The 15810-nt window shown below is 35.5% G+C and overlaps 2 protein-coding genes across 2 annotated transcripts; both read right to left on the bottom strand.

The window, feature by feature from the left end:
- Nucleotides 1–575: 575 nt before the first annotated feature.
- On the bottom strand, nt 576–1829 carry LOC123524456 (uncharacterized protein F54H12.2-like). The gene has a single exon (XM_045302669.2). It carries the CDS (start codon nt 1827–1829, stop codon nt 576–578), a length of 1254 nt encoding a protein of 417 aa, XP_045158604.2.
- A 1208-nt stretch (nt 1830–3037) lies between these two features.
- On the bottom strand, nt 3038–3565 carry LOC123524466 (TATA-box-binding protein-like 1). The gene has a single exon (XM_045302680.2). It carries the CDS (start codon nt 3563–3565, stop codon nt 3038–3040), a length of 528 nt encoding a protein of 175 aa, XP_045158615.2.
- Between the last annotated feature and the right edge of the window lie 12245 nt (nt 3566–15810).

Here is a 15810-nt window from a genome sequence, read left to right as displayed (position 1 = left end):
TTAACTCCACCGGGGGAACGCGCGATCAAGAAAGAGAAAAAAACTAAAAAGACAAATATAGACTGGATCTCGTTTTAAAACAAAGACAATATTTTGTTTTTGATTTCTATTTTATTGTTATATACATACAAAATAAACGAATATAAATAGATTCTATAGTTTGTTTTTGTTTACAATTCTGTCAATGTAGATATCATTCCATTTTCTATCATACACATTAAAAGGTTTGACAATGTCTTTTAAAGTCATTCCTGTACATCTAGTCATGACGTAATACACGCAATAAAGTCCACAGGTGTCCGATTTAGAGTCTTGAATAGGATCACTAATCATCCAGTACTCGTTTGTTAATATGGTTTCAAAGCCAACATCGTAGTCGTTTGGCATTTTTCCTAGAGAATCAAAGAATTCATAAGGTCCTTGTATCGGAAAATAAAAAGTGACCCAGTGCTTTCCAGGTCCATCACTCGTATCCGTGTTAGAAATAACAAACTGTCCTTTTTGAACTTTAATTTGATCAGAGGCGCATACAGTTACTGGATATCCTATGAGTAAACGTTCAAGTTCTATATTATTCATTTGAAATAGACTCCCCTGGCTCTGTTGATATGGAGTACTTCTGGGAACGTGGCGTACATAATCAGTGTCACACTCTCTGGTAATGCCTCAGCAAATTTGATTTCTAGTCGACAATGTCCCTTCTTTTTAGTGCTAAATGAGTAGTAAGGATCTACATCAATAGCGTACAGACAATATCCCTTCTTATAATCTTGGTCTGAAATGTTAATGTCGTTCCTAAACAGAGTCAATGTTCTGTAACACTCCATGTATTGATCCGCCGAATAATTTGGTTGCATCGGTTGTGAAGGCACGGATTGTCCATCGACGTATAGGCCGATGGAACTACAGTTATAATGCTTGAAGTTGAATGGGTTGTGTGCATAATCGCCATTAAATGCCACACTAGGAACGAGGCCTACTATCAATTTACATGGTACAAGTCCTTGAAATATATCGTCTGCGCTGTAACTAAATTGACCCGAAGCAATGGACGTCGTCTTGATCTCTGTACGTAAGTAAGGGTAAATGGCTGACATGTCTTGAATGAGATTGTCGTGCGCTACTAATACGTCACTTTTCATCCGCTGAATACAGAGTTTGAAATAAGCGTCCGCTATTTTCACGCGATAGTCAGGAGAAGGGCTGTCAGTGATTAATGTGAAGGCGTCACGGTTAAGATGTAGTTTAATGCCTACAGCGACTCCATTGATGAGTAATCTGGGTTGTTGAAACAAATCAATATGTAATGGTCCTTCCATTTCCACAATTTTACTACCTTTAAATAGCGCACATCTGAGAAACAACCCGTTATTATTTCCTGTTTTACCGTCATTGGTGCCAACGTTTCCGGTATCTTTATAATACTGTTGACTTGTTAACAGATTTTCCTGTATGTTTCGGTTTGACTTTAAAATCGTGTCTATGTAGGCTTTGTAGGGGTAATTGATTCCTGTATGTGACAAAGGGGTCTGCTGTAAAGATACATCAACCTGACTGAAAACGGTGTGAAATGGTAGATTGATTGGACCAACTATTTCGTCGGCGCTAACAGCGGCGCCATCGCCTTTCACAATTTGCAGTTTAAGGTTCAACACGCTTCTTTTCAGATCCAAATACGCCGAAGACTGACCGGGTATGTTAAATTCAAGTGCCGATAAGGTGGTGACTTGATTTACTGGACGATAAGTGATCCACTCTCTCGATTGTACTGTCGTGGCTGCTGGGGGTGAAGTGAACAAAGATAACTCTTCTTTATGAAAATCTTCCATGTTGTTTTAGAGCTGAAAGTCAGGATTTGCAAAGTTTGATCTCTTTGGCTTAGTATACGTTATTGGTGACGTATTCTTACGTTTTTTCGTGTTTCCACTGCCCTTCTTACGAGTTTCACCCTCTTCTTCCTTCTTACGTTTTACTTCTGACTTGGCGATTTCGGTCGCCTGTGCTACGGGGGATACCAGTTGTACTGCTGGCTGCTGTTTCATTTCGGCCATTTTCCTAAGATGAGCACCGCTACCCACAATGTAACGACCCATATGATCAGGCCGTACGTATCCGTCCCTGAGGTCTTTGAAATGTTGTATCCATTTTTCGGGGTCCGGTTTATCTGGTACCCATTTTTCTTGTTTATAATCGTACACTTCTATGGAGCCCATACCTTCTTGAAATGTAATACGCAGTGAAGATCGTTTGCTTTAAATTCCACAGGTTGTAAATCTTCGTCTTTCAAATAGAGTCTCACCGAGTTAAAGTAATTCACAGTCACAGGTAGGTACACAGGACGAATATATTCTATATATTTAAGCTTCTTGTATCTGGTTTCTATCTCTATGTTTCTTAGTACGGGTAATAAAGTGTCTCTAACGTAAGATTCTCGCACCAAATCGCAGCACAAATACAGTCGTTTACTTCTGGGTGTAAAATCGCAGGTAAGTGAAATTTCAGTCACAGCGCATGTCCAGCGATCCTCTAAAGTGTATGACTTGGGAAACTGAATGTAAAAATCTGAGGGTTGGTTGTTCTTACGTATGTTCTGAGAGTCCCTACTGCTAAGATAAAGGTAAAAGTTGGTCATGTTTTCATTTGTATTCGTTTGATATTTGGCTTCTTACGCTTCTCTGTTCGTCCTGACTTCGTCCAGAATAGTGTCAAAAAGATGGGGAGCTCTCAACAATACGGGTATAAGTGAGTGATGACGTCTTAACAATGTTTTCTTTCTAGTTAATGATACGTTTCCAGAAGCCAGGGACCGTAGCAAAAGTCTTTTCCTTTCAAGTAACTGTACATATCTTCTTGCTGGATTAATCGTTCCATTAATCACTCTCCTGGCCACTTGAGCTATAGCCTGCATTTGACTCGTCGTCATATTGATGATCATGTTTTTTCTAACTGCTACAGTAGCATCTTTCAGTTGGAGAAGATAGTTGAGTTTAAGGTACACTTGAGACTGATTCATGTTTGTTTATTGGTTTCGTTACTCTCACTCCTTCTTACGCGTGTAGAGTTCCAGTTCAATTAATACTGGGTAGACCACATCATCTAGTTGAGTGTGATCTTTGATTCCAGTAATGACCACTTTACCACTGTGAAAACAACAAAAATTGACTCCATCATTTTTTAAATTCACCGCTGAAAATAGTTCGGGTTCATACACGGTCTGTCTTTCTTTTACCAACTGATTTAAGTCTAGGGTGGTACTTAAGGTGTGACTGGCTGACACGGTTATGCATTTGATCTCTTTCAGACACACTGTGTACCCTAATCGCTGTATACGTCTGGCATAACGTCTTAGTCTTTGACGTCCCTGTTGAATACTGGTCGCTTTTCCATTACAGTTGATAACGCCGTTGGAGAAGACTAAGCAATTTCCTCCTATGGTCTTGTGTTGCCAGATCAGTCCAGGGAATGTTCTAGGATCGTAACGAGCGTTTGATATACGATAACACAAGCGCCTCAAGTCAATAGCACAGTCCAAATGGGCACTGTACACAACGTTGGTGATAATCATGGTGTTGACTCTCCAATAGCTCGGCTATAAATGAAGATAAATGAAACTTATCTGTCATATAAATACAAGTCAGATCACGTGGTCTAGGAGTACTGCGTCACGTCTTTTTCGGGAATCCAACTATCGTATTTCGTTGGCCAGTGTAACCACCTTACAAGGACTTGTCTTTGTTTGTTTCGAACTCTTTTCTTTAGTATTTTTTCAACATGGTACTCTGTGGTTTCGTCAACGTTGACCGCTTGTATTTCCTGTTCATAAAATGTCCCGCTGAAGACAATTTAATAGTAGAAGAGCAGGTGCAAGCTTGTGATTTAGTGGTGTTTTCTGAAGATGAATTGTGCTCTGTTGACGTGACAAAGACAAATAACGAGAGTGCCTCTGGAAAAGTGGACTATTTAAGGGCCATAACTCTTTGTAGAAGTACATTACAATATCTTCTACCGTTTTTGACAAAAAGAAAGACGAGTATTACAACATTAAAAATAGAACTTTTAAATGGTTATAGTTCTTTAACAAATGCATATGGTGTTACCGAGTTTCATCATGATAACACTATCGATATTAAATTGGACATTCAAAAACATCATTCCGAGATGCATGTAATTGGAACTCTGTTACATGAAATCGCGCATGCTATGTTACCTTACTGTATGCAACATAACAATCTTTGGTTAACGACATTAACTTGTTTGATTTCAATTGTAAAGTCATCTATATGTATCAAAGTAAAAGAATATGAATATCAAACACTTTTGGCCTCTGTGATTGGTTGCAATTTTAAAGCCAAATTGTTTTAGGAAACAACATTACATCCACTGCTTGCAAATTTTTACTGCTTTTAGAAAACTGTACATGACAACATTAAATCCACTGCTTCGGAAAAGTGTATATTACAAAATAATATCCACTGCGTCTGAATTTTCACTGTTTTAGAAAATTGTATATAACTGACTTGAATTTTAGAATAAGCTCGTTCCTTTTTCAATAAATGTGTGTGTGTGTGTGTGTGTGTGTGTGTGTGTGTGTGTGTGATACAAACAAAAAGAAATTACTGCAATAGTGATTTAATATGGAGTAGCAGTCCTGTATATGACATTGGTAAGTGTGATTTTTGTTTATATTTACTTGTTAGTCAAAATATACATTTCTTTATATAAGCGTAGCATATATCATTAAGAGTAATTAGACTGATAATAACATAATGTGTTGTTTAGAAAATACAATCTTATAAGACCTAGTAAAACATGATTAGTTAGGAAACAACACTCCAACGTTTGACCATCTTTTCAATAGACCATTGGACCTTAACATATGTCAGACATTGTGACTAGTTCAAAAAGGGAATTTATTTTGACAGTTAAATAGGTTATTGTTAAGCATCCGCTCTTAAATAAATACACGCCAGACACTACGACGACTTTGAAGGGATTAAATTTGACAGTTGAATACGCTTTTGTTAACGCATCCGTCCATAAATCAACATAAGCCAGACATTGTGGCGACTTTAAAGGGATTAAATTTGACAGTTGAATAGGCTATTGTTCACGCATCCGCTCTTAAATAAATAAACGCCAGACATTGTGGCGACTTTAAAGGGATTAACTTTGACATGTTTACTTTTTATTGTCCGTCTATCCGGCCTTAAATCAACACACGCTAGACATTCTGACCATGATCACGTTTGATGCACTCATGACCTTATCTAAATATAGCTTATGAAGTCATTGTAAAAATAGGTCCGAGCATGCGCATTTAGGGAAAATACGCTTATGATTGGAGTCATTTTGTCAGTAGACGCCAAGGAGGAAACATCGTCGACAAAAATATAATACTTTATTTTCAGTTAACGTTATTTCTAACGTAGCTATTTTAAATAAAGCTTAATGGTTTAAATATAATGCTTTAAATTATCATTAATTAGTTCTTTGTTTACCATACAATGTATTTATTCATTAAGGTTATAGATAAATCTATATGTTCAAATATAATTAATATTTATTTGATTTTCTTGAAATATTTTGTTTTCATGATATCTCCCCGTCTAGGGCTGAGCACCTGACCCTCAATGTGCGTGAACACGCCCTAGATAGGTATATAAGTCAGCTCTATATACTTCTGGGAGATATAAATAGCAGAGTGAAGTCATCCTTAAAATAGGAAGATGATGTCATTCTAAAAATAAAATTCAAAATGGCCGCCGCACATGACGTCATTCTCACGCATGCGCAGTCGTGACCCCAAAGAGACCCCTATACTACTACTGTTAATGCAGCAATTCTGTTGTGAAAATCACAATTTCATGTTATAAAGTGCTTGTTTTGAACCGTGCCGACACCAAAAGGTTTTTGTTTATTTGTTGGTTATTCTTTGACATATTCATGACTATTAGTTCAAATCCGATGCAGTGGGTCATATTTTCAGTAAATATGACGTCTCAGCTACAAACTGGGTTTCCTATAATACTTGTTCGGGTGTTACTAGTGAATCTTTAAGATACTGTATGATAAACTTTTAATAAATGAATTAATACTGAAGCTTCGCGACTTGTGTTCATGCGTTATTCTACTGTTAAAGCATAGACTATATCCTATGTTTTCTTGTATTTTCATTGACATAGTGAAACTGCATATTAACCTTGTAATTCTTTATTCACATATTTAGATATTAATTTGAAATTGATAGAAATATTGTTCGTCGACTTTGAAGCATGGAACCCGTTCCGTTTGAGCTGCTGGATAACTTCATCAGAGACTGCTATCATCTGTCTTGACTGCGTTTTATATTTCCAAAAGACTTGTAATTGTTTTTTATAGATTCTGGACTCTGCAAACAAATGTCCGGAGATATACTTTGTGTATTCTATACCTTTAGAGAAGAAAACCCGACATCACATCAATAAAAGTTTGTCCATTCAAATAAAATTACGATCATTACAATTGTACAGGTTTTGAGCAATCAGGTATTACTTATATGTCATAGTCAATTTAACTAAATTTGTAGCATTAAATGAGATACACAGGGCTTATGGGTAAAATTTACCATACACGTAGATCTAATAATACCAGTCGAATGACAAATAGAATAGACAGACAAATCCACAAACTTCAGTTTTTTATCAAAGCGTTTGACATATGCAAATATGATTAATACATAAATCATGAATAAAAGAATAAGTGAGAAAACAAATAAACTAATAAAGAAGAACGATTCTCAAAATGGAATAACAATAAACAACTAAGAACATAGAATTATGGACTTACAACTCTTGATAATATTTTGTGAAACAGTTTCACTGATTATTTGAGCAAAATAAGTGTTGCGTTTTGGATACTGGCTTTAAAAATCAAATTTATTTATAAGTTTTTATTTGCGAAACAGTTACGAAGAACTTGGGTCTATTTTGAGTGATATATATCTTAGACGTGTCAACTAAGAAAACAGGCATACAATAGTTCAAAACTATCTGTAAATATTCCGTATTCAAAATCTAAATCTTTCCAGCAGTAGATGTGACATATGCACAAGACGACAATAAAGTATAAAGGAAGCATAATGAAAAAAAATAATAATGACAGACATTGGAGAAATAAGAACGATGTCGCTATCACTACTAAATTGTAAAAACACTCCCATTGTTACAGACATAATGGCTAAAAACAAATTCATATAAAATATGCAAATGCATGTCTAGGGATTTATTAGTATATGTGGTGGGTAAGAAGAAAATGATGTAGACCAGACATAGAGGCAAATTCACAAAAAAGAAAAGCAAAAAAAAAAATGGAATATATAAACATGCTATATTTCGAATCTTCTGTCCGATCTTTTCATACAAATAATTCAACAAACCAATATCTACCTTCTCCCAAAGAGTGAACGGAATGCATATTACACCATACTCAAAATGTTTTTCCAACAGAATAAGATGACTTGTGGTAGGCCATGCTATCGTGTAAATCAGTATCAAAATAGCAATGACAACATAATTTGCGGACCACATAAACACGCAAAGGAGGATAGATAGTATTAATACCGCAAAGACGTGTATACATTTCATGTATGTAGAACGGCGAATTTGAAGAGTAAAGAAAAAAATAATGATGATGGGATACACAAACAATATGATGTTCAATAAGCAAGAAATACTCATTGCAAGTATGTAAAGAAGATTATATGTACATGTAGGCAACTTAAATGGGAGACTACAAAGTTTAACACATTTATTTAATCTGCTCGGTGTGTTTCTGTTTCTTTTATACTTTGCGTTTATCACTCCTAAATCTATCAATATTGCCAGTAGTCCGTTTGATATTTTCTGAGTATCATTCAGTCTTAATTGAATGTTCCCCTGGACTTCATTAATTGCACTTTCACAATGATTTTCCTCTGATGTATCGATAATGTATTTCGAATCTGAGCTTTCTTCTAATCCAAATCCAGACAGAGCAGATGATACATTCCCTGCGATATTTCCCGTTGTCGTATCACGCAAAAGTTTGTAAGTGATTCTTTGATTCTTAACAGACGATTTCACCTGAAGAAAAAATCCGATCACTTGCGGCCACCAATAACATAATTTGTTAAAACTAGTGATTTCTACAATTGTTACATCTTCATTAAATTCCAAGTTTTGTCTATCCGCAGAAACATCTCCATTTTCTGGATAACTTACTGTATCCTTTTCCTGTATTATCAAAACACATGTTTTCCGATTTGTTTTTCCCTTTTAATGCATTAAGCCATTCAAGCACCAAAGCCGATGATTTAGTTCTCTTCGATAACAGAAATAAAACCTTTTTACATCTAATCTGTCCCTTTTCGTTCCTCTGGTCATAAATATTCCGCTTGATTGTCCTTGGTTTAGGTTGGAGCATCAACAGCGTGTCCGTTATTAAATGAGATTTGACTTTCGTTGAATCAGTGCCATCCGAAATAAGCAGAAAATCACACTCTTTGTCCACTTGGTAAGGCATTATAATACAATTTCAGCGAATTTATTGAACAATTACTTCAACAGCTTAAATTGTACGATTTATGCATAGGTACATGTATAAAAACAAACTTGTTGAAAGATAAATACTGATTTACTCTCTTTGCGACAATGTTCTTATCAGTTATTTATGACGGGAGAATCATAAAATGATTTAACAGTCATTGATCGCCGCGATCATATTGAATAGGACAAGTATTTGCACGATGGGGAAAATATTTCATGATGGACCTGTCAATTCTTTACTTATGGGTGAAACAGGTCTCATAAGCGTAAATACGACTAGCTTCTACTGATTATAAAACATACCGTACGATTTGTTGTGAATCAACTGTTGTTGTACTTTTAGTAGTTCAACCGCCACCCTTGTTTAAGAGCAACATTTAAAAAACACGTTTTTTTCATCCTCAAGTAATAAGTAAGTAGACTCGCCCAGTTTAATCAATCTAGACGCATAATCTACATAGAGGGCTTACTTCACCCGATTTACATTCGGAACATTTTCACGCGTTTCGGGCTTTATCGTATGTTTAACATGGGATTTTTGAACCGTCCAAAGATGTTGGAAATGTTTGTCTCATTGTTTTTTTCTTTTTTAATAAAAATGTTACTGCTTTCATTGTCTACCACTTTTTTTCCACCCTTGCCTGAAAAAACAGTACTGAGTTTGTACACTGTTCAGACAACTGTGCTCTGTTGAAATTTAACCAAACACAAGTTTACCTGCATAAACAGAAAGCATGATATGTCACCATGCGCGGATCCAGATGGGGGGTGGGGACCGGGGGTCCGGACCCCCTTTGGAAAATCTTTAAAAAAAGGAAATGTTTTTCGAAAAAGGCAACATTAGGACTGCATGTAAAGTATATGCGGCTGCTGCTACATACGACCCCGACATAATTCATATTATTTATCTAAAAGAAACTAAGAATTTTACCTTCAAGAAAGCTTGATTTTATCATTTTCGCAAATTTAACAGGTTAGTCCATAAAACTGTCCCAGAATGCAAAAAATGAAGTGCCAAATTGCAAAATTTCCAGGGCGGATGGGGGTGGGGGCAGGGGATCGGACCCCCTCTGAGAAAATTGGTTGTGTCCGTGCATGGTCACTATACCTGTCCAGTACTGGACATTATGGTAAACGCTTCATTCCTGCACAAATGACAATTTCGCAACTTCTGTCCGGTTTGCACAAATTTCTGGCCGCGATAAACCATTTGACTTGTATGTTACCTGAATGTGAATAATATACATTAGGAGGGAATGCACAATCATTTAGCGTTTTATACATTAAGTTAAAACTGTAACGATACTGGCATACGTTGGCACCTTCTTGTTGCATCGCTTTATATATTTTATAATTGTAAAAGGTGCTATCTGCGCTATATGTCTGTACTTGGAACCTTTTACCAGTAGAAACACGCTAGAAAATAAAATAAAGAAAACAGTCATAAACTTTTACCTCTTTACAGTTCAAGAGAGAAACGTAAGGGTTTGCAGAAATTAATATTTTGAAAACACTAGATATTGGCAAAAAGACAGTTGAAAATGCAATGAAACAAAACAAGTCTGGAATGTTTGCTGTGACGGATAACAGAGGGAGGGCACCACCTCCAAATAAGGCATCTGAAAGTAAAAAAGCGTTTGTCAACGGTAGACTTGCACTGCACCAGAAAAGACAAAACCAGGAAGTACCTGCCACAAAATCTTAGTATCAGAAGAATGCACTCGCTCTTTACTGAAGAATGCAAGAAACGCAAAAGTCATTAAGTAACAGAAGCAGTGTACAGAAATATATTTTGTAATGAGTACAGCATGCCCTTATCCATCCCAAAAAGGACCAGTGCCAATAATTATTTATTTATTTATTTTGTTGGGTTTATTGTCGCACCGACACAATTTTAGGTCATATGGCGACTTTCCAGCTTTAATGGTGGAGGAAGACCCCAGGTGCCCCTCCGTGCATATTTCAGTGCCAATAATTAGTATGAAAACTTAAAGGCTGAAGGTACTTTATATGATGAAACTGAACATACTTACCAAGCTAACCAAGAGAGGAAAACAAAAGACAGACAAAAAAGAAAACGACAAGATAAAAGCAAGAAAAAACCCTTAATTTTATTAATCAATTTTCGACCTGCAATCTATCTTAACAACGCCTTGTAGTTTGATAAGAGAGCTGTATTAAGAACGAAAAAAAAATGTTACAATCTTTAATTCTGTGGTTTAGAAAATCTTCTTCTTCTTCTTTTTGGCGTTCACCGCCTACACCATCTCCCCTGATCCAGCAATGGAGGATGCCGTCTTCTTAAGGTCCTCATCTTGCCGTGCGTTTTGATTTCGATTGGAGTGCTGTTTGGCCACACACATTTCGTTTGGTTCCCCAGACGTAGACATCTCTGTAGAATATGCTCAGCAGTTTGCTGTTCCAGGCCACAAGGTCACATCGGGGAGATTGGAAATGGAAATGGTGTTATCTCTTGGATGAGGTACACGGAAAAAGAGGGTCGTGTTAGGTCGAAACGGGCTTATTTTTACACTAATAAATTCTATTAAAAGCAAAACGTATGCGATTGAAGATGTGACACTTTACAGCGACACCTGTGGAGGGCAAAACCGAAATCAGTATGTGGCTAGCTGCTTGGTTTACTTTATTCAGGAAATTCCAAATCTCAAAATCATTAATCCTAAGTTCTTGGAAAGTGGTCAGTCTGAATGGAATGTGATTTAATTCATGCTTTGATTGAACATGCCAAAAAATAAAAAAATGTTCTATCACAATGGGAAACAGTAATAACTTTTGCGAGCCATATGTCGTGCCATTGAAATATGAAGATTTTCTAAACTGTAAAATATACAATGACCAGAACATTTGTAGAAGGAAAAATGATATGGACGGGGAGAAAGTTGACAGTTTGAAATAAAATAGATACACGTGCGAGAAAACCACCCTAGTAGTATCTTTGTGTGCTACGATTTTGTGCGAGCCATATGATAGAGATGCAAGTGGTTTCCAAAATAGGTAGAAGCAAGCAGAAAAATATTCTTAAGCGACCACGACAGGCGTATAAGGAGAAGGTACCAATTTCCACTGCAAAGAAGGCCCGTAATATCTGGCACAATTCCAAAAGAATACAAAACCTACTAATAGACCTTTCTAACGTAAACGTAAATCGGAAACGGAATACTGAATTCGTAAATGTTATTTGCAAATAATGGTCTAAGGGAGATACTATTGCATTACTATTGGATGAAATTGTCTCCCCTAGACCACAAATTAGCCTAAAATTTTACGAATTCAGTATTCCGTTTCGTAATTACGTTTACGTTAGAACGGTCTAAAGGTCACTACCATGAAGTAAGACTGTAAAGGACAAAATTCCATCAGTGAGCAAAAGTGATGAATTGAGGCAAACTAAAACAGTGCAGCCACATGAGACAGTTATTACAATCACAAAGAAATATTGTTTTGGATTATAACACATTTCCTTTTAAGTTAGTAATGCTACACTTAATAAATGAACTTACAGTTAATGAGCATTTCACTTGTTTACAAGCGGTATAAAGGTTCAATAACAGTTGTCACCTTTTACCTCTTCACAAGTTCAAAATTATGTAAGTAAACAATAGCACTAAAAGATCCCGTCTGCAGTTAGCACCTTTTACTTCGACAAACAAGTACTTTAAAACTGTTCCAACGGCAGATAGCACCTTTCACTTCTCAATATTTCTTGAGTTTGTGTAAATGGCTTTTTCAGACTGCAAAAAAATCGTTTATACAATCTTCTTGAACACATAATTTCACAACAGAATATTTAATGGTCATTACATACAAGCAAAACAAAATAAAAACTCATTTCTTTCGGAAAAACGTGGAATTTCAAAATATCCCTTTTTGCGGTTTTCTCAAAATGTTAAAAATGTAAATTGGCACCTTTTACCTTTGAACCCTAGATATATTTCTCAGTTGATAGCTGATTTGAATTATTTTGTATATATGTATTTTAATACTTATGCAAATGTCACTGCACATATCACGTTAATAAAACATTTACTTACTTACTTACTTATTATCAGCGGCATAATTCCACAAATCAATTTGTCAACGCAAAAGAAAATCGCTAAGGCGTAATATGTGACAGTGGTGCGTGAATTAAATTTACGGTGTTCAACTGATTCGAAAATAAAGAATAGTATAATTTCTGAATGACATAAACTAGTAAAAAATCTGCATTGGAAGACTGTTGTGCCTTACTTTTTGATCCAAACAGTAGTTAACTATCTGTCAGGGGCATGAAAAGTATTAGTCATAAAATTGTTAACGGATCCAAATGAGGCAATCAATCAAGCTTGCGAGTGCGAGAATGAATTTAATTTCGTATATGCCTGATATTTTTAGAAATATGCATATAATTATTATGAAACAACGGTTATGATATTCTTTATACAATCTGATTTCACGGGATTGAAGTTACACTTCATGTGAATTTGCGACCGTTCGTGTCATTTACCTTATACTTTCCTTAAATGTAAAATCGCATTTTTCAATAGAAGAATTAAAACATACCATATTCCTGAAAACCCCGTCGCCGCCGCCTATGGCGACAAATATCAGCTTTGAATAGCTGTGTATTTCCAGTTCGGCGTTGGAGGCGTGGAACCATGACTTTTCAACACATCTTCCATAATTATGTCGCATATTTGATTACGGCATTTCTTTTGTTTTGAATACAAACAGTTACAGTTCCTTTGTCCACGCAGACATTCTTTATAACCCTTAATCAGATTAATTCTGTTTTCATGAATTGGTTTCAAATTTCTAATAGAACACTCATTGCATGTCAGTCCAGGTTTGTGTTTGATAGCAATACGAATTCTCTCATGTTCTCGTAGAACAATTTCATCAGCAAATCCTTCCTTCTATTCCTTCCTTCAAATATTTATACGCAATGCCACCTCTCACCCAGTTCCTATATATTGACTTTTCTAGTTCAATTTGATGATCCATAATGTGTATTACCTGTTAAAAGATCTTGTCCTCTATAACATAATATACATGTTATTATGTATTAAAACCGGAATATTTCTTACTGAACATGAAGTTGAATTTCATTTCTATAAAACATAGAAATCAAAGCATTACATAAATGTGTTTACTAATCCAGACATGGTATACTTCGTGAATATTTTATGATTCCCAAGTGTTCCCGTTTGAACATTATGATATCATCACTTCAAGATGCAAAAAATAGAATAAGATATGACCATCAATATGTTTTATTAGGTAATATGAATGACCGATTCAAATCATTAGAAAGTTGTAAGTTTAAGATTATCCTTTTTGTACAAACTTCGGAGTATTAGTCTGAAAATGCCCGCAGTATTTAATTTCTTTTTCTTTAAATCGATGTTCGATATCAATTTAAATCTTTTTCGACTTACAAAAGCTGATATCGTTCGTTTACAAAGTATCATAAAATGTTTTAAACATGGGTTACATTTTATCACATTTTGATAGATTAGTTTTCAATATTTCATCGCATTTGTTATCATGGCACACAACCATTTGTTAAACACTAACCGGAATCTAAACTCATTAGACGCCATTGAAGATGCACATTTTGTATGTCGTAATTACACTATGTTGGTTCAATGCGCGCTTTTTTCGTACATATCTTAAATTACGAAATCATATGGTTATTATGACACTGTCACAGTACATTTTGTAGAGCCATATGTTATGTCCCGTCAGCTTGGAAAAAGATTAATGGCGGCTTATACAAATGTTTTCAGTAACATCTGAATTTAATGTTCTTCATTTCTGCAGTTTGAATTCATTCCTACACTGGAAGAATGTGTATGAAGTCATCAAAATTCCGGACATGTCTAAAAATCAAATGTAGATCATTTTTCTTATATGTTTGATCGAAGTTGTTTGTCTTTGATGTTAAAATTAATTGGAATGTAGTTTACATCCTACAAAAAAAAACCATAAAGATAAATTACCTCTGGTTAGTCTTAATTGGGTATACACAGACTAAGGAAACCACTCATCCTTCTATTAATACAACTTAAACACAATTTGTTCGTATTTCTAGCATTTTCCTTGAGTATACAGCTACAGCTAACTCATAATTTTCACAAATGACTCAAATTGACTCCTCATAATCGTATGTAAATAGCAGCCCTTTGTATATTTCAAATGTTAAAAGTAATAGCAACAATCAATTAGAAAAATAAAATGCAATGATACAGGCAATGTTTGAAATAACACAGAGGATAAAAGAAACATTGGATCTCACAGACTCAATGCATCTGCATGGTTTAGCAAAATAAACAGTATTATATCGGTTTAAGGACAATCCATGATCCTTAGCGGCAACGATAACGAAACTAATTCTCTTAATCTTTTCTACACATCTGCCAGATAATTTATTTATGTTCCACTACACTATCGCCTAGTCAATAAAAGTAGAAAGAAAAGATTGCGGTTACTGAAGAAATAGGTCAAATGTGTCGGAAAAAAAACAAAATCTCCTAGTTCTAAATACGAGGTATTCGTTTGCGTCATTGGCTGTCAGAAGAAATACACATGCAAATATCAGTTGTTCAAATTGGCCAATGTTCTGTGGATGAAAAATTACAGCAGGCAATAAAGAAGCAGTTAATATCATTTAAAATTGGTCTAAAAATATGCCCATGCAAATGAAATTAATATTAAAAGAACTCTACAAAACGAAGGAGGAGATCAAAGGAATAGGAAGTAGCATTTACACCGCACTACCTTCAAGAAATGATTGTGTGTGGGGGTGGGGGTGATAATGTGGCGAAGGGTGCGAGTAGGTTTTGGTTTTGTTCGGTGCCGTGGACGGACTGCCAATGCAAAGAAATTAGGAGATTTTTTGCGAAGGGGTTAATTTGTTTGTGACGAGGGCGTAATATGGAATGTTCCACTGCTCAAATAGTCCTTAGCAGTTCGCATGTATGCTCCAAGTTTAAGTGAGTACCTTAGATGGTTTAAAAATGAACTTTTACTAGGGACACAAAATTATGGTGGCATATTTCTGCCAACCACATAACCACTTACTTATCTCGAAAGTTTTCGTAAAAATGTCACTTATTCAGTTATTTTCTGACAAGTGGCAGAACAGCGTGTTATCCACATAAGTATCTTAACAGGAAAAAGCTGCCTGTTGTTGCCCATTACTGCCATCCACATATTCACTTACGTTAACTAGTTATCTTGATTTTTTGTC

This window comes from Mercenaria mercenaria, chromosome 2 (assembly GCF_021730395.1).
Source record: "Mercenaria mercenaria strain notata chromosome 2, MADL_Memer_1, whole genome shotgun sequence".
Taxonomy (NCBI): domain Eukaryota; kingdom Metazoa; phylum Mollusca; class Bivalvia; order Venerida; family Veneridae; genus Mercenaria; species Mercenaria mercenaria.
Note: the sequence above shows the minus strand (reverse complement) of the source record. Positions and strands in the feature narration are given on the sequence as shown.

Bases quoted from the DNA above. Each gene is read 5' to 3' on its own strand.
- LOC123524456 (XM_045302669.2), bottom strand. From the start codon at position 1,829: ATGGAAGATTTTCATAAAGAAGAGTTATCTTTGTTCACTTCACCCCCA.
- LOC123524466 (XM_045302680.2), bottom strand. From the start codon at position 3,565: ATGATTATCACCAACGTTGTGTACAGTGCCCATTTGGACTGTGCTATT.